The following is a 26750-nucleotide window of genomic DNA, read 5'->3' on the forward strand; positions in this document are numbered from 1 at the left end:
TCTGGGTCAAGTATCTTGTTTTGATTTCGACGCGGGCGACATCTGATGAAAAAAGAGCTTCTCCACGTCGAGCCGAGTATAATATAGTCCGTGGTCAGACAGTGACTTAAAATCGCAATTGAAATTGTAACCATAGAGATAGAAAAGAAATAGAGGGAAGATTACCGCGTTAAGGCACCCCTGTTTTTGACCGGGAAAATTCACCCCCCCCGGCGCATGTATGAAAGCGGAGATGGGCAGAATTTGCCATCTATCGTTGTTTTGTTTACATCAAATGACAGCTGATTTTCCAAAAGGCATAATGTATTTAATTTCACCGCGCGTCGATGGCGCCACGTAATCTGCCCATCTCATGGCTTCCTACATCGGCGAAAAGGGGTCGGCACTCGCGGTCAACTTCGCCAGATACAATAGTGCCTCTATTTCTTTTCTATCTCTATGATTGTAACAATAACGCTATCTGTCTTAGATTGGTATTATTGTGTATTTGGTAAAATGAAAGTCGCAATTGAATATGTCAATCGTGAAATGAAACTAGAAAACAAACGTAAATTTCCCAAATTTTTTATTTCCCGGAAAAAAAAACGAAATATTTACAAGAGTTCATTAGGCCGATATCACCTATCGTACTTTTAGCGTTTCATCTAGGTCTGGCCATTTTGTTGGGAGGACGAAACGCGTTACGTTTGATTAAAATGGCGCGTTTTGAGGGGAAACGGTAATATTATTAGTTCGAAGTAGATGTCGCGCGGGAGGGATACGGTGCACTAGAATTCATTCACAGTTCGGACATGAGCTTTTGGCTAGCTTGAGACGCGCGGGACGACATTGTATCTTCGAAGTTAAGATGACGAGCCGCATTCTGTAAGTATTTTTGAAATGATTAATTCTTCAATAATTTTGTTTCTGGCGTATAAAGTAACGCTACAAACCCCCGCAAGCCACAATTGGAAGTGGGCTAGCTACGAAAATGCTCATTGTGCCAATAGACAAATAATGTGAAAAGGAAGGATGCGTGGAATCATAAGTCTATAATATTGTTTCATAAGTTTGTCACTTTGGGGAATATTTTACTGAGAGCTAGTAACGGAGTGACTTCATCTCAAGAAGAAAATCTCCCTCTAGCGAGGCGCTGTCAAAAGCTACGTGTGACGCGTTAGCAAACGGACACAAAACGGCGACGAAGCCCGTAATGCAGACTATCTTAAGAATAGCTCTCAGTAAAACTTTGGCATGTGAAAAATAGGAAGTGTCACACTTATGTAAAATACTTTACACTTATGGTGGAATGTATTAAAAGTGAAGGGTGTTTGGGTTAGTGCTAGCAGAAGTATATAATTTCATACGCTAGAAGTATCCTTCTCCCTGTCGTGCTAATGTTATTCGCTGGAAACATTACGTCAAATAGATTTCATGAAGTGGCTTTTAAATAAATATCCGTAATATCTGCATTTTACATCGTTTTACAGATCAATACACGAGGTAAATTTATAGCCGTGATGCGGTGTACACATCCGCGATTAGGCGGGAAATTTATTCCCATTAAAAAGTTCCACGAACCTGCGAAGTTACGCGTTTCATTATATTCGGCTAAAGGCTGGTTCACACGGGCAGTTTTTTCCTGGTTTTCTCTATTTTCTAGACTTTTCCCGTTGTTCTCGCGCACGGGAAAACGACTGTACAAACGGACTAAATTTTCAGAATTTTACCGCCGCGAGCGCTGCCGGTAAACGAGAATACGGCGGGCCTTTTTTTGAGGCGCGTTGCCCGTTGGACTCGACCAATCAGCGAGCGTTATGCCGTCACGTGATAGACGCAAAAATTCGTAAGCCTACTTTTAAAGATTTTCAAATTCGTCTCTTATGTCACATGACAGCGTAACGCACGAGCTCAAAGTGCTTAAAAAAAATCGGGAAAATGAAGTAGAGATATTTAAATTTTTTTTTCTCAGTTTTCTCGTTTACCGGCAGCGCTCGCGGCGGTAAAATCCGGAAAAATTTGTCCGTGTGCACAGTCGTTTTCCTGTGTGCCAGAGCAACAGGAAAAGGCGGTAAAACTAATAGAGAAAACCAGGAAAACACTGCCCGTGTGAAGCAGCCTTTATATGGATACTTATCTCGTTAGAGTTATAATAATATAAACTTCTGGTGCTAGAGGAGGCATGATGAACTCTGCCTACCTGTTAAATCTACGCAGTTTTTTTATAGAAGGAATTTTTAAAGAGATGTATCCTGTCCATCCCATTCCGTTATTTTTAAAGAAGCAAAAAAAATGAGAGTTAGAAATTGGATTAGAAGGGTGAGTTGGACGGGCGAATGGAGCAGAGCTTAAGCAGAACGCTCGAGAAGTTTGAACGTTGGTAGTCACGTCAACATTTTAGACGTTTACTCTTCCCAATTTTTTCTTCTGAGTCAAATCTTTAACAACTTATGTCGAGCTTACGTGACACGTCGTAATATATTTATACTGTTTAAATAAAAATACTGATAATTATAATTTTCCGTCTCAACAAATTGAGACAGAGTTATGACAACTTACTATTTATCTAGCAGCCTACTTGTTAAAAACTAAAAAGCCTAAATACTTGTTTGAATTGAAATACAGCTAGGCCTTGTAAAATTAAGACTTAATTTGGCGAAATATACGAAGAGAGACATTCGTGGTACACCCGAGCACACTCATTTTTACATACATAACGCCTGTTTTAGTATTGTTCAAACGACGTTTTTAATTCTTCGTGTACCCTGAGAAAAGTGTGCAATTTGTTGAAATTCGATTGCAAACGTACTTGATTGCGAACTGAAAGTGCGCTTAACTGATTTTAAAGAATTTTTCGCCTCGAACTTCGAGGTACTACCGACTTTGTTGTTAAAACTTCTAGAGCGCTTTGCTTAACCTCTCTAATTAGTTCGATTGCGTCTTTCGTTATTGTTAATAGACGAAATCAGAAAAACCTCTAGAGCGAACCCGTTAGAGGTTCATAGATGGCGCCAAATTATAAATTACTTAGCGCGTGTTAACAGCCATTAAGCGATGTTATTCTGTAAAAACTAAGTTCATCTCAGAAATGAAACGGCATATTAAGAAAAACGAAAATAAATATTTTTCGCGATATTTATAATAGGTGGTTTCTTTTCGCTTGTTCCGAGATTTCGGAGTAGGGTAAGAAGAGTAACGCTATGATGTCATTTTACTCCGATTCTGTGGTGGCGAATAGTTCGAGTCGGAGTAAAAACGTTTTAACTGCTAAAAAGGCCACAGGCTAGCAGACGACAAAATCCGATTTACTAATTTACACCTCCTTTCCAGAAGGAGTAAAAAGAGTAGCCCTAATACTCCGGAAGAATCGAATAGTTTATGGGGCGAAGTAATTATCGTCCCAGGAACAGGCGAATAAAACGTTTTAGTGTAAAAAGAGTACACCTTTAGTCCGAGAACAGGCAAAAAGAAACCACTTAAATTTCTACGTATCAGACTACTGGCGCCATCTGTTAAAACTTCGAGTTTTTAAAAATTTCCCTCTAATGACGTTACCCCCGTGAAAGGATCGTCTCCCCCTATCAAAGGTGTACGCATTGAGTTGGGAATAAATAAAGGTACAACTAAATCTGGCTAGCACGGGACCAATTTCGTTCAATAAGGAGACTTTATCAACTTTATCGCTCTACCGTGGCGGCATCTGTCTCTGGTGGTAGCAACTATATTGCAATTGAATTTTTTCGCGAATCTGATGCGAAATTGAAATGTATGATTACTCGTAACAAACAAACCTTTGAAGTTCTTTAAAAATAATTTTATTCTGTTAACACGATCCTTTTTAACTCAAGTTACGGTGAGTTAGCTAATAATTATTTATTTTTAGCCATATAACTTTACAAAATATAGATGGCGCTACCACCTAATTATAAAGATCAATTTCGTACAGTCTTATCAGAACAGGGGGCCTATTCTGTAAATATTCAAAATCCAATTTTCAATCGAAAACTAGATTTCGAACTTAGAGATCTCGACGAATGGTATTCGGTAAAGATTTCGAATAAGCATAAATCAATGTAAATTGTCGAAGTCGATCTCGACATGGTATAGGACTATAGGGTATCGAGATCGAATCCCCATTCGATTTTTTACAGAATCGCCCCCCAGGTCCCGCGTAACCATGGCAACCGAAATCGTAATTGTAATTCTAGCAGAATTATTCCCAATTCAATGGGTGTACGTATATATCGAGTCGTTTTATAAATACTTACTGAGACGGTGGTGGCGGCGTACGACGTCCGCCTGTCCTTCTGGCGCATCATAATTTCTTGTTTCCACCTCTTCCGGACTAGAGCTATGACCTGTCGAGTCACGATTTTCGAGTTATACCGGGTTTCTGGGTGGAGCCATTTGGCCAAATATTGATAAAAAAAATGTACATTACCTCCCCGTTGAAGAAACAGAATAGCAGCGCCACGCAAAACCCCTACGAAGAGAGAAATGGCTTTGTGAGCGTTTCGGATTGGATACGAAGAGCTTGACCGTACTCTTACCTGGAAAGAAGTGGCGATGGCCGCCGTCGTTTGATAGATCTTTTCGCCGTGCGAGCCCGGCTCCGGACGAAACGGTACGATCACGTAATGAAGACCCAGCAATGGTATGAGAATCAGAGTCGCTCTAGCTGCTTTCCTGAAAACCGTTCCAAGACATTCTTTACAGTTTTTAGCCAAGCGGTCAGTGCCGCATTATTCATCATTCTGACTAATACGGCACCGTAAACGTTCGCGACTGCTTTAGATATCAATAGGAGTATACAGGGTGTTTCAAAAGGATATGCAAAAATTTGAAGGAGTTGTAGGGGTGAGTTGAGAAGTATGCCTGTTTTTCCCCATTTTCCTACGATGCGTTAAAAGAGAGCTAGAAATCTTCAAAGTGTGGCCTACTAGCCCCTGGAAGTAGGCTGCAACAAAGCAGCAAAGACTTTAAATACTGTTTAAGTTTACTTTTTTACGCTGGTTACCTCGATTTGTTTACAATGTCCTTTTTTACCCATTACACGAACCCAAACCTTAATGTTCGCGTTTCCCCGCTGCTTGGTTTTGCGCTCGTTGCAGCCTACTTCCAGGGGCTAGTAGGCCACACTTTGAAGCTCTCTTTTAACTCATCGTAGGAAAATGGGGAAAAACAGGCATACATCTCAACTCACCTCCTACAACTCCTTAAAGGTTTAGCATAACCTTTTCAAACACCCTGTATAATTACGTTTCATAAGTGTGTCAATTGATCGGGCACACGGGGCAGGGCAGGGTTCAAAATCCCTGAGCTCTGAGGCCCCGCGGGAAAAAGCCCACAGACACGCTATTTAGGGGCCCTGTACGATAGCGGCCTTAACCTTTACACCCATCCTTGGTAATTTCAGTAAGAAGGGCTCGCGACGACATGTGTCCCGGGCCCGAAATGTCTCTGCAGGGCCCCCAACATAATTACTGTGGAGTGACGTAGAATTGAATTCATACCAAAATAGATAATCGACTCTAGTGAGACCTAATCAACCTAAATTATGACGTGTTGATCCTCCCCAAAGTGCACTTTGACCCACGTTTTTTTTTCTATAGAGAAATCATCTCAAATTAACGGGCAAACTACGGAATGCTACTACGTCATTAAGCATATTTATAACACTAATATTAAAAGCATATAACCAGTGGCGCACCCAGAAAGAAGAAGAAAATAAGCATGACCGAAGTCTTTACAATTTTTTTTTGCTTATAATTACATAAAAATGTTTTGGGACTCATCCCCCCCCCCCCGAAAAAATTCTGGGTACGCCACTGCATATAGCACTAATATTAAAAGCATTTAACACTAATATTAATGACTAAAAATTCTTTAAAAATTTCACGTGCCAGAGATAAGGGACTGACACACTTATTTGAAACATATTTACATAAGTAACACAATAGCGTAAGTATGACACTGAATAATTTCGCGGGGTTTTTGCCTTGGAAGAGGAAACAGACAATCATTAAAAATTTCAGGGATAATAGTGAGGGTCACACTTCCGTTATGTTACGGTTTTAATAAGCTTATGATTTTAGGTATAATCAAATCCTGCCCGCTTATTTCGTGATGGAAGTGATAAAATAATTATACTACGGGGTATAGTTTTACGTGTGTTTTTCAAAGAACTAGTGTATACGTGTATCGCACTCCTACCATATAAGTGATCTTGTCTGGAAGCGTTTTAGGAACTGACTAATATCACATTTATCAGAAGTATCAATGTAGTACCTCGTGTGATGGTTATCTGGCGAATTAACCGCTCGTAGCTTGGTAACCAGCACCCGCACGATGTTGATTAAAAACGCCAAATTCAACTGCCAAGTTAGAAAAGATTAAAATTATCCACTCTGTGGTGTCCTCTTAGCTTTCGTTCTGCACTTACAAACATAGATACACCGACGGGAACCGATAGAATCCACGTCGAACCGTGTTCTTCCATCCAGCAACTGCAAATTTCGAACGTTATATTCAAATCATGACGTTTATTAATATTTGATTTTAAAGTGTTAATATTTGATTTTCACGTGTTAATATTTGATTTTCAAGTGTTAATATTTGATTTTCAAGTGTTAATATTTTATTTTCACGTGTTAATATTTTATTTTAAAGAGTTAATATTTGATTTTAAAGTGTTAATATTTTGGTTAAACGTGTTAATATTTTATTTTAAAGTGTTGATATTTGATTTTATTATAATTAATTAATATTAAATAATGATATTAATATAAATGTTCCGATACTCACAATTCAATAGCTTGGTCGTTGGACATTCTGACGCTGGCGTAGACGATGATGAGAATCAAAGGGACGCCTAATTTAGTTATTAATTTTTAATTATCGTAGTTAGTTATTAGTTATGACTTAGGTTGATAATGTATCTTATATCTAGGGGCATTAAAAATGAAACATGTACCTTCGCGTATTCCAATTGAAGCGACTTTCTTGCAGTGGCGTAGCCAGGATTGCATTTCGGGGGGGGGGGGGGGCACGCAATTGAAAAAAAGTAAAAAAATAAAAATATTTGTACGTATGACCACACGTTTCGGAGGGGGCATGTGCCCCCTGTGCCCCCCCTCCTGGCTACGCCACTGCTTTCTTGACAAATCGCGTACGTGTACTGAACATTTACAACTCTGTAGTGATATTTGCTTATATCAGGCGCGGATAATAGGTTGGTAGTATGAAACGCTAACGAGGAGACTACCCACCGATTTTGTTCAAACTCGGGGGTTAAGTAGGCCTTAATGAATCATGAAAATTCCCAAAAGGAAAAGTTTCAACGGGCATTAGTTTTGCCATGGAAACCGAAAATGTTTTTGACAACACAAAATGGAAAATTCCCTACCGAAAAAAATGGGATTTTGAAAATTTTTAAAATGCAAAAACTAGAAAAAATTTATAAAAATTCACGAAAAAAACTTATATTGATCAAATTTTCCAAGGGGGCACCCTTATAAATTTTCAAAATCCCATGTTTTTTTCGGTTTACAAGGAATTTTCTATTTTGTGTTGTCAAAAACATTTTCGGTTTCCATGGCAAAACTAATGCCCGTTGAAACTTTTCCTTTTAGGAATTTTCATGATTCATTAAGGCCTACTTAACCCCCGAGTTTGAACAAAATCGGTGTGTTACACCTCGGGTAGTCTCCTTGTAAGTAGAGTCAATGGTAAAAATCCCGTACGTGAAAGTTTCTAAAAAAAGGACATAATTCACTCCGAGAGCTATAGAGTAGTATTGCTCTGTAGCTTTGGGTAGAGCTCGGCGTTTGGATAAGAATTAATCACTTTATTCATTTTTATCCAAAACACACATTTATCCACAAATTATCCGAAAAAATCTATTATTTTTAAATGTTAAATTGCTTTTTAGTCTGGATAATATCCACGAATAAACAGTTAATCGTTATTTTTTTGGTTAATCGAAATTATAGCGGTTAATTTATCTGTTTTGCCGAGCTCTAGCTTTGGGCTATGGCCGCCATTTGGACGGCAGTTTTTTTATCTATAGGAAAAAGCATGGGTGACGTTGATATACGTCACGCCGATATTACTCTATGGACTAGCAGCGGCTAGTGACGTCAACCGGGGTTTGAAAAAATGGAGGTACGAACGACGGCGACTTTTTCTTCCCAGTTTGGCCCAGAACTTAAATCACAACTAGTACAAACAACTGTCAAATAAAATGTATTGTTGAAACGAGATCATATTTGTGTCTGTCCCGAAATTACAGAAGAACTCCCCAAGAGAAACCTCAGGTAAATTTAAGCCTTGGTCATAATAAAGCTACAACACATTTGTTAGTTTCAACTTTCATTTAAAGATATATTTCTTAAAATAATTATATTTGACTATCTACTATCATTTAAATTACTCTATATTAATTAATCGCCACCGCTTTCTATAAACTATTAACATGTTTATAGGAGTTATTAACGCCACAAAAGTTAAAAAACGTTGACGGGAAATCTTCACTTATGCTGCTATACCAATCAATTAACGATTTTGTATTTGTTATCTTTACCTTACGTTGATGCCTCGAGGCCGTACTTCCAAATGGGTTAAGAGATATCTTGTCATAATTACTTAAAAAATTAAGACATACATGTAGCCTTTTAAGAAGGCCTGTCAGGCCTAAGTTTTCCCTTTGGAAAGTTGAATATTTGTTCAAAAATTCATTGTCTAACTCTAATCGCGCGGAAGGACATTTTCTTTAAAACTGTTTGTTTAAATCCATAATATCACAAATAATCACTACACTACACTCTTCCATGTAAAAGCGAGGCCAAGTCTCCCCAGAGTAGACAACCTCGGCAACATCAGATATTATAGCAGACGATTGAGACCGCTTTACCGCGTATGAATACTACAAGCAGTAAATCGCGGTTTCCATACTTCCCCCATTATCCACATTTGCTTATATTAAAACCGTTTGAAAATCACTATATTGACGTATTTTGCCACGCACTAGTTTTTCTCCCGAAATGTATTTTCATTTCAACGGGATTTCGCGAAGGTACACGCTTCAAGCTAATATCATTAGCAGCAATGGGAGATACTTCGGCTGCGTTCAACAACTATCAACGGAGAAAAACCGTTGAGTTATCGTTGAGTTCTTTTAATCAACGCTACGTCACAAAAATATAAAGTTGTTGTACGATTTATATAGTTCGCTGACTTAACGAACAAAATATCATCTGCTACCCCTCCTTTAACTTTGTCGAATGACGTCACGACACCGATGAGCAACGGAAAAACCATCTCGCTCAGCCGATGTTCCCGCTGAGTCTCCGATGATCAACGTGACGTCAAAACCGGAAGTCAAAAAACCCGTTCAACAAAAAACCGCTGACCGTTGAGCTCAGCGCTGAGCTATTTTAGAGTTGTTGAACGCAGCCTTCGTAAGCAGTAGCGGCGCTAAGGGTGGGCTGAAGTGGGCTTTAGCCCCCCTACATTTCTGAGAGGGGTCACATATTTATAATTAAGAGGCCAAATATTTTAATTTATGAATTTTATTTATCTCTAGAAATTTGTTAAATTATTGCCAAGAAAAATTTTTCTGGAAAAAAAACTTTCAAAATCAATTTGTTTACTCAATAAGATAGATTCGCGAGGAAGGGAGCGGAAATAGACCCACAACAAAAGAGGGGCCGCAGACGAGGCTTAAGTGAGACCTTTGGACGGAACATCCTGTTTGTGACGTTTTGAACCACGTGGCCGCCATCGAAATATACATGCGGAAGTAAGGAAACGGATGTTCCGTCCAAATGCCGAGCTGCCAGGTAAAAATGTTAATTTTCGACCCCCCAACTTTCAACATGGGTCTATTGAGAGAAAGTTGAATGGACAATAGAAAGAAAAGAAAAGGAATTTAGGGAAATACCCCGGGCATGCGCGTGTCCCCTCCAGGTCGGATACAAGGTCATAGGGGTCCAGTAAACGCGACGAGAGCCGCACCAAGAAATCGACCTTGCTCTTCTCGCTTCCTGGAAAATTTATAAGGGGTCACTAAATTTGTAAAATGGAGTGTAGCTACACTCCATGATTGTAAGGGCCACAAAATTGTTAGTGGCTACAAAATAATTAGCCCACCTGTGAAAAAACCTGAGCGCCGCTACTGTTCGTAAGATATTATTATTATACTTTCGGTACGAAGCTTACCCCAACCGATAACGTAAAGTAGCCTCATGATACGAGGTTCAGACACGAATGCCAGAACTAAGAGCGTGTGCAGGTACAGTCCTTCGCAAAACATCCAAAAGTAGGTACAGACCAAGAAATACTGAAGGACCACGTGAAGAGCTTGGCACGTTGCCTGCAAATTTAAGACGAATCTCGTGAAACTTATCACGTCGTTGGCGTAGATGACTTACGGGATTTTTTTGTAAGACTTCCGGGTATGGTAAGATAGCCGTGTACCAAATGATCCACAAGACGTTATTCACGATGAAGGACGTGAAGAGGTTCTTGTGTATGGTCACCCGGCCGCATTTCAACGAGCTAAAATTGGAAGAGAATCTTTAAGAGTTGTGGCCGAACGTCACCGCTAATATCGGAGTCGTCGGACGTACTTAAAAACGAAGAAGATGACCATGGATATGAGCAAGGCGGTAACCGAGATCGAATATCCGGTTATGTACAAGTTGTTTATTTGATGACGAAACTAACGAACGAAAACCAAAACGTTAATTTACCTAAAAGACGGCCCGGTACTTGCCGAAATTACTCGAAGGTCTTCGGTATCGACGCAAGTGGTATAATTAGACCAGATTCTTTTATTCTGCGGATGGCGAAACCAATTTCCATCTTCGTTACAAACTTTATGGGCTAGTCCTTTTATTAAGATAGAAAAATTACAGTTAGAATCAAGGGCGCTATGCGCGTTTCAAACTTAGAGATGATCTTTAGTCTAGTTAAAGCGATAGGTCGGACAATTGCAAAGTTTACTTAATGGAATTTGGAAGTGATTTAAGAGTACAATTTTTGTGTTGATTTTGCGTTATTTTATGCTGATTTTGAGATTTTATAAGTACGATTTCCGTGTTGCTTTTTTTATGGTATTTTAAAATTTTTGAAATGATTTTCGCCCAAATTTTCAAGTTTATGTCAAGATCATTGAGTTGGGAATATATTAATCTAGAGATCCTATCAAATCTGCTCCCCGCGAAACAAGTTTTTGAAAATTACGAATGTGCCGTCTCCTCTAAAATGACGAGAAAACGTTATCATATGACCCGTGGCGCCCTCCATTATTTTTGAAAAAATATATTTTTGCCGGAAAACGCGTCTTATTTGAACGAACCATTGAGAGATAGATGGCGCCACGGGTTGAAAGATAAAGTTTTCTCGTCATTTGGGAGCAGACGGCAGTATTCTTGTTTGTTAAAAACTTGTTTCGCGAAATACTGAAATCCGACGTTTTGATTGGACCTCTAGATTAATATTCCCAATAGTCAAGATTTATATATCTTTGCTGTAGAGTGTACGGGATTTTGGCGAATGTCCGACCTGTCCCGCCTTTAAAGCGACCGAAGCGTACTTTTGGAGTCGAACCCGATGATGCCGATACTGGGGCAATTGACGCTGGCAATCTCGCCGGCAAGAGTATCATTCCAACAACTCCATCCGTCGAAGGTTCGCGGACAAAAGGAAACTCCTGCGAAGGTCGTTGAAGAACAGAAATTGGAACGATAATTAGTTTCGCGCTTTCGTCATTATATCATTATTCCGTTGATATACTGTACAGGGTGTTTCAAAAGGTTATGCAAAAATCTTAAGGAGTTGTAGGGGTGAGTTGAGAAGTATGCCTGTTTTTTCCCATTTTCCTACGATGAGTTAAAAGATACGTTGAGCAGCCAAAGCATTGCCACCCGCTATTCCATACACGAAATGAATATCCGCCAGTTCTTCCGAAGGGAACTCCAATGTTGCAGCTAAGAGCCACAAACACAAGGAGAACGCAGCCAGCCTTTAAACACGCTAACGCAGTGTTGTGTTCAACTTTCATTTTACGAGCTTTTACGCTGAACGTTTTACGGGCAGGGGGGGGGGAGACAATTTCCGAATTTTCCCCTTCCGGACGGCAGCGTCTAACCAATGAAAACTGTACGCGAGAAAATGCACGACTTTTGATGGGTTGCGTTCTCCTTATGTGGGGTGCTGTGTTTGTTGCTCCTAGGTTTCAGTTTGAGAGTGATGAGAGATCGCGGTCCATCACGACTTTGAATACTGTTTAAGTTTACTTTTTTACGCTGGTCGCCTCGATTTGTTTACAAAGTCCTTTTTTACCTATCACACGAACCCAAACCTTAATGTTCGCGTTTCCCAGCTGCTTGGTTTCGCGCTTGTTGCAGCCTACTTCCAGGGGCTAGTAGGCCACACTTTGAAGCTCTCTGGCGCTCTTTTAACTCATCGTAGGAAAATGGGGAAAAAACAGGCATACTTCTCAACTCACCCCCCACAACTAATTGAAATTTTCGCATAACCTTTTGAAACACCCTGTATAAGACAGAGTTCTTACCGTGTCCTACGTTAGGCGGCTTGGAAAGAGTACTTAAGACGCAAGCTTCGTACATGGAGGCGATGACAACGTCGGAATACGGGTACAGATCGATTTCGATCTCGCTGGTGGCGGCGATCACCATCCCGAACACGTTGTCGTCTCGTAACTGCGTAACAAATCGGAACGATGAATGGATACATTTCATTTTTTTCCCGAATTTGAACGCCGTTGCCCGAAGCCGAAGCGAATCAATTGAGGAACGGCAATTATTATTATGACTAGAATGTAGTTATTGAATGAATATATTGGAGTCGATCCCCGCGCCCACCATGGTCTAGTTACCTCTCGTCGAGAGAAGGAGAAACGTCACGGGGCGGTCGGATTACTTAAAGGGCAACGCAAGTGATCATGCAGTGGGGGGAACTATGTTTTCATCAACAAGCCGTAAGTAGGTTTTCCAAGGATGATTTTATACAGCGCGAAAGCCTTATTCTCCTTGGTGTAGCCACGTGGCGCAATTTCCCTCTCATTCGCGAATTTTTCGATTTTCTTCGCTGAGTTAGCTCGCAATCAACGAACCCAGGAATTTAGGCCTAGCTTAATTTATTTATTATGGAGAAAAGAACTGGGTTAGTTTCCGAGAGTTGGACTTTGATATTTTCGATTTAACAATGTTTTGGAATAAAATTATTTGTGAATTGAACATTAGGCCTTGGACGCGGTAAATCTCTGCCGCTAGCCTCACATTGGATTAAGAAAATTCAACCCCACACACACTCCTATATCCCGTCTCCCTTAACAATTTCCCTATCATTATACCCCGACAGAATATTTATCTTTTTTTATTACATTTATTTTGTAGAAGTTTAGGATCCGATTTGTCGGTAAGCACGGAGACTTCACTTTCCTCGGCCATTTTCGCGACTAAAGAATGCATGGATTTTGCGTAAAAACCGCGAGAGGCGCATTTATACAAAATAAATTCGGCAAATATGGTTCTGCTTTTTTTACAGAGGGGAAAGGCTATGGCAGATAGCGCAGTCGTTCTTTTTATCTATAAGATAATTTACCCCCCTGCATGGTCACTTGCGTTGCCCTTTAAACGCACTCTCGCAAGCTCAAAATTTGTGTTAGCGTCGAGTTCGGCATTACTTATTTTCTTTCAATTTTTGGCCATTAGATGGTAGCGGCAATGAGAGTAGCGGAGGTTTCTCTAACTACGCTGTACAGCCAAAGGTAGCGGAGAGAGGATTTTCAGCCCCCTGGAGTGACTGATTTCTAACGCTTCGGGGCATATAGTTCATTCCTTCCCACATATACTTTTACTCTAAGGTTCGACTTTCACGATAAAGATTGAATTGAGATTGGAATAGCTCGTAGCACGCGTCGCGATAGACTCCATCGCCATCTCTTTTTAATAAAACAACGAAAAGCTACCTATGTGAGAAAATTCAGCTGGCGAGAGTGCGTTTAAGTGTTAAGGGTCCATTTGATCACAGATGATATAAACCTCGTACCATAGATTCGAAATAACAGCCGCGCTGGTAATAAATCGCGTTTACCCACTTCCTGCCGGAACTCCGAACAATATTAGCTCCATAGTTACCATGGTAACCGACTATAGATTGGACCACGGTCAACTTAAAAAAATAATAAAAATAATAATAATAATCAGCTAGGCTAATACCCAAGGCACCACCTTAGGCCTAAGTCATCAAGCTACTTTTAAAGCCGTTAATTCAGGTGGCCGGGTTACAATGCGTAAGAGGGTGGTGGCCAGCCCTTCATGCCACGCGAGCCAACAGCTCCCTACACTTACTATTACCGTTAACCTCTACAAGTTGGCCATGATAAGACTATGGAAGCTAGGAGCAACAAACACAAGGAGAACGCAGCTAGCCTTTAAACCCGCTAACTCAAAATTGTCAGTGTCGTGTACAAATTTCATTGGACGAACCTTTACGCTGAATGTTTTACGGAGAGGGGGAAGACAATTTTCGAATTTTCCCCTTCCGACGGCAGCAGGCGATAATGCGTCTAACCAATGAAAACTGTACGCGAGAAAATGCGCGACTTTTGACAGGTTGCGTTCTACTTGTGTGGGGTGCTGGGTTGGTTGCTCCTAGATGGCAGCAATCGATGGAGGCCGAATTTTCGTAGCCTGTAACATGCCGGAAGTAGGTAAAGCTCAGTGGCGTAACTAAGGACCCGCAGACCCCGCGTCCGTGGGGGGGGGGGGGGGGGGGCATGACATTTTCACGAAATAGGGGGCCCTTTCGTTTTAAGTATTGATTTTTTATTAAAAAAATTATGCTTTAACTATTGGTAAAAATGTAGAAATCTGGCAATATTTTCAGAGAACTTGTAAAAATGGGGAAAATAAAATAAAAAAATTATAAAGGGCCCTTTTGATATCCTGCGGGGGGGGGGCCCAAATTTTGTCGTTACGCCACTGGTAAAGCTTCGTTACAAAACCGTCGGAAAGCTCTCAGAATTCGAATCAATATTATTTTTGATTTGATTGACGTTTAAGGGGAGGAGGGTAAGGTGGATTGGGACTAACACTAAGAGTCGTTTACACTTACTAGGAGACGACCCGAGGTGTTACACACAGATTTTGTTCAAACTCGGGAGATTGGTAGACCTACATGTAACTTGAAAAATCCTAAAGGGATTTTATTTAATGGGCAACGGGTTTACCATGGCAACGAAAAATGTTTTTGAAAACATAAAATAATATGGGATTTTGACCGATTTCCCTGTGAAAAAAAATTAAAAAATTTATTTTTTTCGTCAATTTTTATCATTTTGTTTTTATAATTTTGGTATTTTTATTTTTTTTCAATTAGGTAAAATGTTTGGAATCGGTCAAAATCCCATGTTATTTTCAATGGGAAAATTTCCATTTTAAGTTGTCAAAAACATTTTTCGTTGCCATGGCAAACCCGTTGCCCATTGAATAAAATCCCTTTAGGATTTTTCAAGTTACATGAAGCGATGAAGGTCTACCAATGCCCCGAGTTTGAACAAAATCGGTGTGTAACACCTCGGGTAGTCTCCTTGTTAGCCATTATCCCTAATAATTGTAAGTGTAAATAAATCCATTCCGGATGGTAATAAAAAATAATAGTAAAGAGCTCGGTGTAATCCTCGCATCGGCGGCTGGCGGCAAAGAATTATCGGCGTCCAGAACGCGCGAACCCATTTAGCGCCGTGAATAGGATAATTACCGATTCCGTGTGGGTCGGCGAGCAGGGATGCGCCGTGGGCGTCTCTTGGTCGCTTTCGCTCTCCACCACTTCCTGCCAGGTGGCGTTGGCGCTGCAGTATCTGATGGCCGACCTGACTTTAAGGACGGGGAAGAGAGATCAAGGGATTTTTTGTCAATGTAACTACGCGCGCAATTCGACGCCCGATGCCGAGAGCTACCGACGAATAAATGCGTTGATTTATTGGCTAGTAACTCCGCGACATCGGTGTCTTCAAAATATAAGAATGGTGTAAATTTTCTACCGCTTTCATTTTCGTTATGGAAGTAGGATGGTGGACAAGTGACCACCGAGTGAGATCCGGCTTCGGCGGCTTCCCAACAGACCCAACCGTCGAAGGTTACGGGACAAGTCTTTGCCGATTCCGCCACTGCTGTCGTAACGGAAGAAAATAGGGTCAATTTCGAGATATTTTCGTGATTAAGACACGGAGAAAATATAAGGAGTAAATTAATTTTCACGCGTCACCGTGACGTCAGCGGCAGAAAGGGGGCCGAGAAGAAAAAGGGGTAAACGGATGATTAAACAATGGAAAGCCACCAACGGTCAAAATATTGCCCGATTTCAAAATTACGTTTTTGCGCGTGACAGTACCTTTACATTATGAGGTAAAGCAGACTTATTTGTCTGCTTTTATACCCTAACATGGTGGCGTATTTTCACCCCAAAATTAATTTTAAGATCCCCCAATTACAGTAAATGGACAAAGGTTAAGTTAAACCGTTTTAATTTGAAAAAAAACGCGGTACTTCGGCGCATATGCCTTCGAGGCGGAGAAGAAACTAACAATAAAAATAAAATTCCAGAAGCTAAACCGCGTGAAAAAGAAAATGCGTACAAAAGAGTATAATACGGAATTAATTCGGTATTAAACTAGAAATTTGGTAAAACATTAATAAAATTATAGAAATAATATTATAGAATTAAGCTATAATTTTGATTAATAAAACAATTACGGGACTAGGGAAACACCATAAATCACCGAAAGGAAAGTTTTTGATTAGTTCGTCAAACCCCAGGTGACGCGTTAAAATTGTTTTGAAATACGACTCCTTATACGTTTTCTCCCTGAGTTAAGCCCAGTTCACACTATACAATTTATTGGGCCACTTAACTGTATACAACTAATTGTAAGCAAGAAAATTGTATAGTGTGAATAGAAAAAGTGGGAACAATTGTTACAATTTGTCTGTTCACACTATACAATTTTATTGTTTACAATTAGTTGGATACAGTTATGTGGCCCAAATAATTGCATAATGTGAACTGGGCTTAAGACATCGCCGACCCCTCAAAAAAACTCGCCTTCTTCGACTGACTGAAGCAACAGCTGATTTTCGTGCTGCCTTTGTTCAATTTTGCATTCCCAGTAGAGCCTCAGCCTGACTAATAGAACGTCGTCTTCGCTGTCCTGGATCGTGGTCGTCGGCGTCGTGGGTTTGCTAGTTTGACTTAGATGACGGTAATCGGTCGGGATGGCGGCCGGGCTGCTGATGGAGGAACACTGCCAATATAAAGTTCACTTCACCATATTATACGCAGTATTTTACCAACCTTGACTTTACCATGGTTCGATCACGTTGATTTTTAATTTGGCGAAATATGTTTCTACCATGGATGGCGCTAGTGACGCTAACAAGGAGAGTACCCGAGGTGTTTATTGCCGATTTTGTTCAAAGTTGGGCGTAATGTAGACCTATATGAGATATGAAATTTCCCAAAAGCAGACGTTGCACTACCCATTCGTTTTGCTATGGCAACCGAAAATGTTTTTGATCACTTAAAACAATAAAATCTCCATTTAAAAAGCATGGGATTTTCTCGGTTTCACAGGGTCCTAGCTACGAAAATTTTGAAAAATTTTGAAAATCACGAAATGTGTAATTTGGACCACATTTAGGTAAATTTCATCAAGTTTGGGTAAATTGAAACATTTTTAGGGTAAATTTGTAACACAATTTGGGTAAAATAAGGGAAAAATCTTATTTTGGTTGTAAGTGATCAAAAACATTTTCGGTTGCCATGGCAAATCGAATGGGTAGTGCAACGTCTCCATTTGGAAAATTTCATATCTCATATAGGTCCACATTACGGCCGACTTTGAACTAAATCGGCAATAAACACCTCGGGTACTCTCCTTGTAAGTAGCCCCTACAGATATTTTGTGGGCTTAACCTCATTACACTGGAGTAACTACGGAAAGGGAACATTACCAAGTTTTCGTGTCGATCGATCTCGGTTCTTTTTTTATCTCTGAATTAGTGAATTGTCGCTTTGTTATTAATTCATTAACAATTTAATTTTTGAAATTGCGAACAATCTAAGCAAACCTAAGCTAATTAAGAGCCAAAAGGCAAAATTACGGTCAGTGTTATTATTTTATTAGTTCTAGTACAAAATATTTATTTCAGTTCAAATAAATATCTGAGAAACTGAAATTTAATGTTCGCTAATTATAAATATTAAAAAAATAAATTTCCTTAAAATTCACACGTGTAAAAACGAAACAGAAATTAAAGCAATCCCAGTTAGCTTGTAAAATTTAAATTTCCCGCTATATCCTATAAATTAGACTGCACCTCGGTACTTCTATGCATTGGAGGAATGCCCATTAGTATCTGAAGGGGCTATACACAGTGTCGGGCGCGCCATCTATTTGCCACTTTTTCTTTAGCCAAACTCTCCTATGGTAGAATTGCTAAGTGATCGAACCATCTCTTTACAACCCTGACTTTACCATCTTCCCAAACTAAATTTTCTCCCGCCAATTGCTAGTTCGGTACGAATCTCTTCGAGACGCGAGCTCGGCGACAATGAGTCGGATAATTCCGTATTCATTTTGCGCGTCGCTCCATCTTTCTTCGCCTGGCTTTTAAAAATTAGATAACGCCAGTGGCTGGCTCGTGCGCGGAATCCGAAGAGGACGAAAATAATAAGTCTATTTAGAATACGTTTCACGACTTTGCCTGGGCTATATTTTATAGTTTCCTGTCTTAGCGCCAGAGTGCGCTGTAGTGTAGGATGCTTTAAAACTCGTTACAATATTATAACTTTGTTGTTGTTCGAGAAATTCGCGGAGAAAGTTTTGGGTTTTTTTTTTTAGTTTGTAGGATGGGAGCTGGTCCACGACAGCTGCTTTTATGGATTCTTTTTATACTTTATCTAGAGCCAAGTTTCACGTCCTTCCGAGAATCCCGGAAGGCTTAATTTAATATTAAACCTACACGTCCCCCTATAAATCTCAAATTAGGATTTAGAATTTGAAGGGTAAAATCGCTGATGGTTTCGCTGGTTATATACTATAGATTAGATTTAAGGTTTGAAAAATATTTGGTTACACCAAATAATTCGAACGAATACCAATTCGGCTATTCAATTCGTCCACTCGCGTAATCGATTCGTCAACTTGGGTAATCGATTCGTCATATCAGCTATTCGATTCGGCAACTCGAGTGATCGATTCGTCAACTCGAATAATCGATTCGTCACCTCGGGTAATCGATTCGTCCACTCGGTTCAAGGTTCAAGGTTTCAAGGTTTATTTTTTACTTGTACAAGAGTACACCCCTTTAAAACGGGTAATCGATTCGTCAACTCGGGCAATCGATTCGTCAACTCGAGCAATCGATTCGTCAACTCGGCAATCGATTCTACAATTCGAGCAATCGATTCGTCAACTCGAGCAATCGATTCGTCAAATCAGCTATTCGATTCGTCACGTCGAATAGACCTTGTTTTTTTCCCGATCAAATAGTCGAATATTCGAAAAGGAGTGGTTGAAAATATTTGGTATTTGAAATAGTTTACAAAACTTGTCGAATAACCGCGAGGTTTTTTCTTGATTTCCCTCTAAAAAAATCTACTTCGCTATAGTAACACGTAGTGTGATACTGCAATGGCCATGATGGGAAACATGTATTCCAATTATTGTCCTTTTATTTTTGCGATCGAGATGTCTCTGCACACCAATTTGGCGCGAAGCTCGCGATTTTCCGAAACCACGCCCCCTTTCTGTTAATTTAGCGAGGAATCGCTATTTTGCGATACTTTTAAAAACGTCTCTGCACCGGGCCCTAAATCATTAGGAATTGACTTGTTTTGGAATTTTCTAAAGCAAAGTAAAACTAAATCTCTAAAACCAAGACCAAAACAGGACCGAATACGACCATTTATTTGGTTAAGTTAGAAGCAACCACCTATGGACTGTGAGAAGGATGATAAAATACGCGAAAAAGTAGATAAGTCCATAATTAAAAGGGATAATATAGCTAAATCCTAAACAAATTTTAAGAATTTAAAAAACCTACTACTAACTCGTACCCAATAGGTCTTCGAGCATATTTATTTGGTTATCGAAATTATACAATGAGGTATTTTGGTCAGTGTACTGGCTCTGTTTTTTCATTCTAAAATATTCTACATAGCTATTCGTTTCAAAAATTCCATTTAGACGTGGCCAGAAAAACATTTGATATTTGATTCGAGTTCCAAAAATGATATTGGCACACCTCTATAGAGTGCCAGCAGCTTGAAACCCTGCGACGTCACCAATGTTAAACGTCTATTGAGAAAAAACGCGAGTTCAAATTCAAAATCAAAATTCAAATATATTTTATTTTTTAAGTTTTTAGTTTTCATGACAACCATTACGGAAGCTACGGCTGTGACGTCACTAACTTTTAAAAACGCATCAACTGCTAGCACTCTATAGTAGATTTAAATTTAATCAGAATTTTATAATATATATAGTACGAGAGAAGTACCAATCTAGGCTATATATAAGTAGTGATACTTACTAATTTATAAGCCATATGTCCTCGATGTAATAAGTCGATTCCAAAAGTTAGTGGGTGAAGACTCACTCGAGGGGGTAGTCACTCGTAAATATTTTGTACACCTGATTTCTGATTTTCGTAAAATATTCGGTGATTACCAGTGATTTATCTTAATATTTCGGTGATTATCAGTGATTTATCTTAATATTTCGGTGATTATCAGTGATTTAACTTAATTTTTCAGTGATTTCCGGTTATTATTTTAAGTTAATTCGCGTGATTACCTATGATTTGTACACCTGATTACTTAAGTGACTATCCCCTCGGACTCACTTCCCCGACGTCATAACGTCGCCTATTAATTTATGAGAGAAGGTGAGTCTGCGCGAGTTAAGGGAAACGAACTTTTACATTCTGAATTGGCCTATAGTTTTAATAAATTACAATTTGATATTTGGATGTACTCATAAGAGTATATTACGCACAGTTATCTTTTGGTGCCTATAAGTTTATTATAAGCAGTCCACTGCAATTTATAGTGAAATTCTTCACTATGGCGGTCGCCATACAGCAGACAACTTTTACGCTCGGGCGTCCGTTGAATTCCAACGTTAAGATAAATTATATCGAAAGTTAAAATTTCAGCCAGAGATTCCAACATTAGACCGGTTTCGCCCTTTCGGGGCTCATATAGGACACTCTGGATGTATATTAGTTTTACTGATATCGGCAGACTTCCGAGTAGAGCCAAAGTACTGATGAGCCCCAAAAGGGCGAAACCAGTCTACTGTTGGAATCTCTGGCTGAAATTTTGCCTTTCGATATTATTATAATATATTCAACAAAGTATGTGGTTTCCCTTACCTCAAATGATTGTAGGAAAATGATGATTGGAACGAGTCGGAAAAAGAGACCGGAAGTAATTCTGTCCTTCCTCGGAAGTGGATTCCCTTTTTTCCGGTGTCTCATTAAATTCGATGGAAAGACGTTGATTAAACGTGATTTGTTCGTCCTGATCGTGACTTCACTTTGCGATACCCCGTTCCCGTTTACTCGGACGAACTTCTAAGAAAAAATACGAAAGAAACTGAAACGCTTACTAAAAAGAGGCTGACGTTTGAATAGATTTGCTCTAACAATGTCCTATTTATAATGGTTTCCGTTTATGGGGAGAGACATCACTAACGACCTATTGCTAAAACGTGGACAATTCGTATGTATGGTCATCCGAGTCACATTCGCCGCGTACTTTCCGCTGGTTCAGCGATTTTCAGGTAAGTAGTTAGTAGTTAGATACTTGTTCTGGAGCTAAAGAAGTGTAAACTTTTTGCTCTAAATCGAAATTTCCACAGCGAGAATTACCCTACACCGTAAACTATTGTCCAATTAAGGACAATTGGGTTACACTTTCTATTCCTCCTCGCATTTCCTCCCTATAAAACCAGAGCGTAAAGAGGAGTTATCGGATTTGATCGCTTTCCAGGTCATAGTAGTCGCCTTCAAAGTCAAATAGCCCTTTGAAGTCATTTTGCGAATAGTTGGGATTGGTGAAACGTAGCCGCGATAGTAAAAACTAAACTTTTTACTCTATATTTAAGCAAGAATGCAAAAAAATAATGTTTTTATATATACGATGTCAGGAATCCATAACTCTACTTGGAATGCTTATCCTGGCGTATCGCGTATGGTAAGATCACTCTGACGGCTTTGGCCCCGCCTACGAGATAAATTAATCCCCTCTGCGCGCGCTCCCCTCTCACGTTGTTGTTTGTTAAGTTAACATAGTGACGTCACAAAAAAACCGTCAGCCCCATTGAGACGAAAATTTGCCACGATAAGTATTCCAAGTAAAGGTATGGATTTCTAACGATGTTTAGATAATTTTTTGAGACTGGCCCCAATCCTTTCCCTTCATACACAGAAAGTAAACTACTTCCCCCTAATAAAAGAAACCCCAGTCCGGTATCTCATTGGTAGTCTGACACTGGTGACGGTTTTCATCCCCCCATTCGTATATTCGTCTGCTACACCAATACATAGAGCTCGGGGAAACTGATAAACTAACCGCCAAAATTTCAATTAATCATAAAAAATCCGATAAACCGTTTATTTATGGATACTATTCGCGACTATTGTACGATTTATTATGCAACAAATAAGTTTTTATTCGGATATGGATAGAAAAGAAATGAACAGAAAATTTCCTATCCAAACGCCGAGCCCTACCAATACAGCAGTTCTAAACTAAATTCTAATTACTCCTATATTTAGCTCGCATCCCTGTTGTCCTTTGTCCATAGGTTATTATTATTATTATTATTAATAGTAGGGGTTGGGTCGAGCCCAGCCTAGTACTTCGACCAGAGGTCCATTGTGCAGCCCCAGCCTTTTAAACATGGAAAAGCCCAGTCAAGATTTGCTTCGCTCGTTTCCAGCCTGTGCGTACCAATATGCTCAAACCTTTGAGCCGCATAAAAATCACAGACACAAAGCACATGGGAGGGAGTTTCCTCCTCTGCAAGGCATGCCCCGCGCATACGACTCTCACCAAGGACCAGTAGCGGCGCTAAGGGTGGGCTGAAGTGGGCTTTAGCCCCCCTGCATTTCTGAGAGGGGCCACATATTTATATTAAAAGGGCCACATATTTCAATTTATGAATTTTTTTATCTCTAGAAATTTGTATTATTGCTAAGAAACGTATTTCTGGAAAAAATCAATTTGTTTACTCAAGAAGATAGTAGACCATTAACAGACAGATTCGGGAGGAAGGGAGCGGAAATTGAGAGAAAGTTGAATGTCCAATAGAAAGAAAAGAAAGCGGCTTAGGGGAATTTAGGGAAATACGCCGGGCATGCACGTGTCCCCTCCAGGTCGGATACAAGGTCAGTAGGGGTCCAGTAAACGCTACGAGAGCCGCAACAATATAAAACGACCTTGCACTTCTCGCTTGCTGGAAAATATTGGGTTTTTTCGATTTCACCACTTTTGCGAAATATGGCCAAACCAAGAATCCCGCTAAGGGCCACAAAATAATAAGCCCACCTGTGAACTCACTGGTGTCTATTTAGCTGGCAGTGGCCTAACAGTAGGCCCGTAACCGCCCTGATACTACTCTATAACCACGGTCACACTATAGCTTAAAACCCAGTTTAGGTCGGTTTGAATGGCAGTTTTGACCACCGATGATAATTCTTGGTTCACACGTGCGAAATCGCTTCACCCCGGTTTGCTTATAACCAAGGCTTAACGCCATTTCGAATTATGACCAGAATTTTGAAAGGACTAAAATTTATCCCAAAACAATTAGTTAATCCAAGGACAGTAGTAGTATCTACTGTCTATGGTTAATCGTGTTTACTATAAATACAGTAATATTATTTGACATTATTTAGAATTTTATCCCCACTATTTTTGAAAATACGAGCAATTTGACTTCCCCGCCTTGTCGTTTTGGAAGCGATTCTAAGCGAACCGACTTGGACAAGTCGCTTCCCGAACCAACACGAACCGATTTCTCAAGCTGGTTTTGAAAACTAGTTATCTAAAACGGAGCGATTTAGGTGCCATAGTGCCATGCTAATAGTTTGATTTAGGATAAAAGGGTAAAACCAAGTTTCTGGGTTTTCATTTCTACTTCAATAGGTCAAACTTGGTCAAAAATTATTTTTGAGTAGCCCATGCTTTAGACATAGTTCCTAAACCATAGTTTAAATTTGCACCGTCAAGAAACGCACCTGCGAGATAGTTTAGTATTTTAATTGAATACGGAGAAACCTAACGGTAATCGCTCTGCCTCCCATCGCGCGCAAAGAATTTGTTGATATTTACGTCGCCATTAAATTATGATAATATCTTAACGTGCTGCGCCCCTGATTTTTTCGAGCGTAACTCTCAATGGCAGCTGACTCTAACGGAATCTTTCCCTGGCGATAAAAATGCTAATCAAAACTTATTCGAAGGAAAATGGAGGAAACCTAAGGAGTCGGGTTGTAAGGCCTTTTTAGCGGTAGAATGGAAGCTACTGGCTAATTTACGTCATCACGCTGCTTTGCGGGAGGAAAACACTCGGTGCTTACCCTTTTTCTTGTCAATCTCCATTATCCCGCTGGAATTACGGTGACGAATTTAAATTATTTGACGCTTAAATAAAACCTGCGCACCGATTTGCCTGGATGTAGCCAGGACATACTTGTAAAAGCGTTATATTTTAAGGCGCGCGCTGCTTAATATTTCAATACAGGAGGGCTCGTTCAATTTCGCAAGCGCCTCCTGAAAGAAAATACGCTCCTTAAAGTGTTGTTCCAGGCGGTACATTTGTACTTTTTTAATACCTTTTTGATTTTGAAGTACATAAATACATTTTGAAATTTTTAATACGTATTTAGTACATTTTGTAAATTAATGATACAAAAGTAAAATTTTAGATACGTAGTTAGTACATTGTGAAAATATGTGAAACAAAAATATATTTTAATACCATTGACATATATTTAGTACATTTCTTAATTTGGGGGATTGTTTAAAATTGCACCATCACAAAGTTTCTGCTTATCTCCGAATTCCCATTGTAACCCCCCCCCCCCTCGCCCCACCTGTATAGATGGCGACATTCCGCTCATAGCTCCGAGTCCGACTTACTGGAATACTGGTTTTCAAAGGCAGCTGCGTTTTAAAGGCAGTTAAAATTTCGGACTTTTGACACGTCAGTAGCAATAGGGGGGGGGGGGGGTCAACCCTTTTTGCAGACAAAAATGCCGGAAATGAAGTGTCTTTTTAGTAATAACGTTTTCAAATTTCCCGCGCTTTTTGGTAATAAAACTTATAGATGGCGCGCGCCACTCATCTTATAAACGAAAAGTACATTTTATCCTCCAAAAGTACATTTTGACCTAGGTGGAAAGTACATTCCTAAATCGCGCCGGAACAACACTGGCTCCTTACAATACATCTTTTTATAAAGTAACGTGGCCTTCTTGTTTAAATGTTGCTCTTACGTCACAGTCTCTTACTTTTACAAGTCTACGAGCGCGCGATACAGTCGCCAGAGGAATTAGAGGTTTTTCTAGAACGCGTGCAAACCGCTCGTGGGAAGAATAAAGCTGGGTCTTGTGACGTAAGAGCAACGTTTTAACAAGTTGGGCAAGACCACTTTTTATTTTATAAAATCAACTATTAAAACTAACTTAAACCACGGCCAACTTTGATCACGCGCTGTTCGCGCTTCAGCGGCCAACACATTCGTCGAAATTCCGCGAGCAAGGATTTTCCCCCTATAAACTGTACTTTAATGTGTAGGAGGTCAGCGCCACGCTCGGTTGTTATATTGGCTTCAATGTAAAAACTATACTAAAAATAATAATCCGCTAGGGGCGCTGACGTCATACACATCTTTTGCTCATAGGTTAACACAGAAACGTCAACGAATGAGATGGCTGCTGTAGCGCGAGAGATCGAAGTTGGCCGGGCATAAACACTCGACTATTTTATTCAGTAACTCGCGCAGGCGCGTAGGGGAGGAAAGAAAAAAGAGCGGCATTTATTGAAGCGTCTATTTACTTAACGACTACTTACATTTTCGCGCGTGAAGCTGCGTGATGACGTCAATGAGAATAGGGCAATAATATAAGATAATAACGCGCTTTAAAAAAGCGGTGAATCGTCAAACTTTTCATACAGCACGACTCCTTACCTTTTCTCCATGGAGGGACAATGTTCCGAGTTTTAACACGACTCCTTACCTTTACTCCATGGAGGGACAATGTTCCGAGTTTTAGGCGACGTATAATTTGACAATTTAGAACCGGAAAAAAGAGAGAATGGGGAAACGCGTCGGTCCTTAGCGGCTATCCCGCCGCTCTCGTCAAACTTGACAAAAAAAGGGAAAAATCTAAACCCGCTTTCGAAGTACCCCGACCCATTTGCCTTGTTTCGCCATTACGTTATGTATAACACTGTTAACCGAATTTTAAATATTTTTCTCTCATTCTCTCCGATAACTTAAAAAGTAGCGCGCGCCGATATCGCATTAAGGGATGTCGCGCGTGTGATGATAATTATCAATAGGGGTCCCTAAAGGGTTAAATCCTAACCCTTTTTCTTCGTTATAGTTTACCAACAAACTTACGTCGTGGCCTGTGGGTTGAATGACGAGTTTAAACCACGATTTC

At 39.9% G+C, this 26750-nt stretch overlaps 1 protein-coding gene across 4 annotated transcripts in view; it reads right to left on the bottom strand.

Moving 5' to 3' along the window:
• Positions 1–548: 548 nt before the first annotated feature.
• Positions 549–26750, bottom strand: part of LOC149941502 (calcitonin gene-related peptide type 1 receptor-like) — a 54773-nt gene continuing 28571 nt past the window's right edge. For 2 of the 4 annotated variants that reach the window (XM_090177861.1, XM_090177860.1), the window contains exons 2-18: positions 21447–21647; positions 17113–17311; positions 16052–16177; positions 15769–15884; positions 12557–12704; positions 11576–11692; positions 10763–10869; positions 10608–10699; positions 10410–10536; positions 10198–10351; positions 6784–6850; positions 6422–6485; positions 6193–6353; positions 4530–4665; positions 4421–4462; positions 4248–4337; positions 549–862 (exon numbers count right to left, since the gene is read on the bottom strand). In XM_090177861.1, the coding sequence (XP_090033987.1) occupies positions 779–862; positions 4248–4337; positions 4421–4462; positions 4530–4665; positions 6193–6353; positions 6422–6485; positions 6784–6850; positions 10198–10351; positions 10410–10536; positions 10608–10699; positions 10763–10869; positions 11576–11692; positions 12557–12704; positions 15769–15884; positions 16052–16177; positions 17113–17311; positions 21447–21647 (2031 nt within the window). In that variant the 3' untranslated portion in view covers positions 549–778. Of the gene's footprint in view, positions 863–2179; positions 2246–4246; positions 4338–4420; positions 4463–4529; positions 4666–6192; positions 6354–6421; positions 6486–6783; positions 6851–10197; positions 10352–10409; positions 10537–10607; positions 10700–10762; positions 10870–11575; positions 11693–12556; positions 12705–15768; positions 15885–16051; positions 16178–17112; positions 17312–21446; positions 21648–26750 lie in introns of all 4 variants that reach the window. The other 2 variants (XM_090177862.1, XM_090177863.1) reach the window with 2 other exon arrangements.

Source organism: Leiobunum rupestre, chromosome 6 (genome assembly GCF_980474605.1).
Source record: "Leiobunum rupestre chromosome 6, qqLeiRupe1.1.hap1, whole genome shotgun sequence".
In the NCBI taxonomy this organism is placed as follows: Eukaryota; Metazoa; Arthropoda; class Arachnida; order Opiliones; family Sclerosomatidae; genus Leiobunum; species Leiobunum rupestre.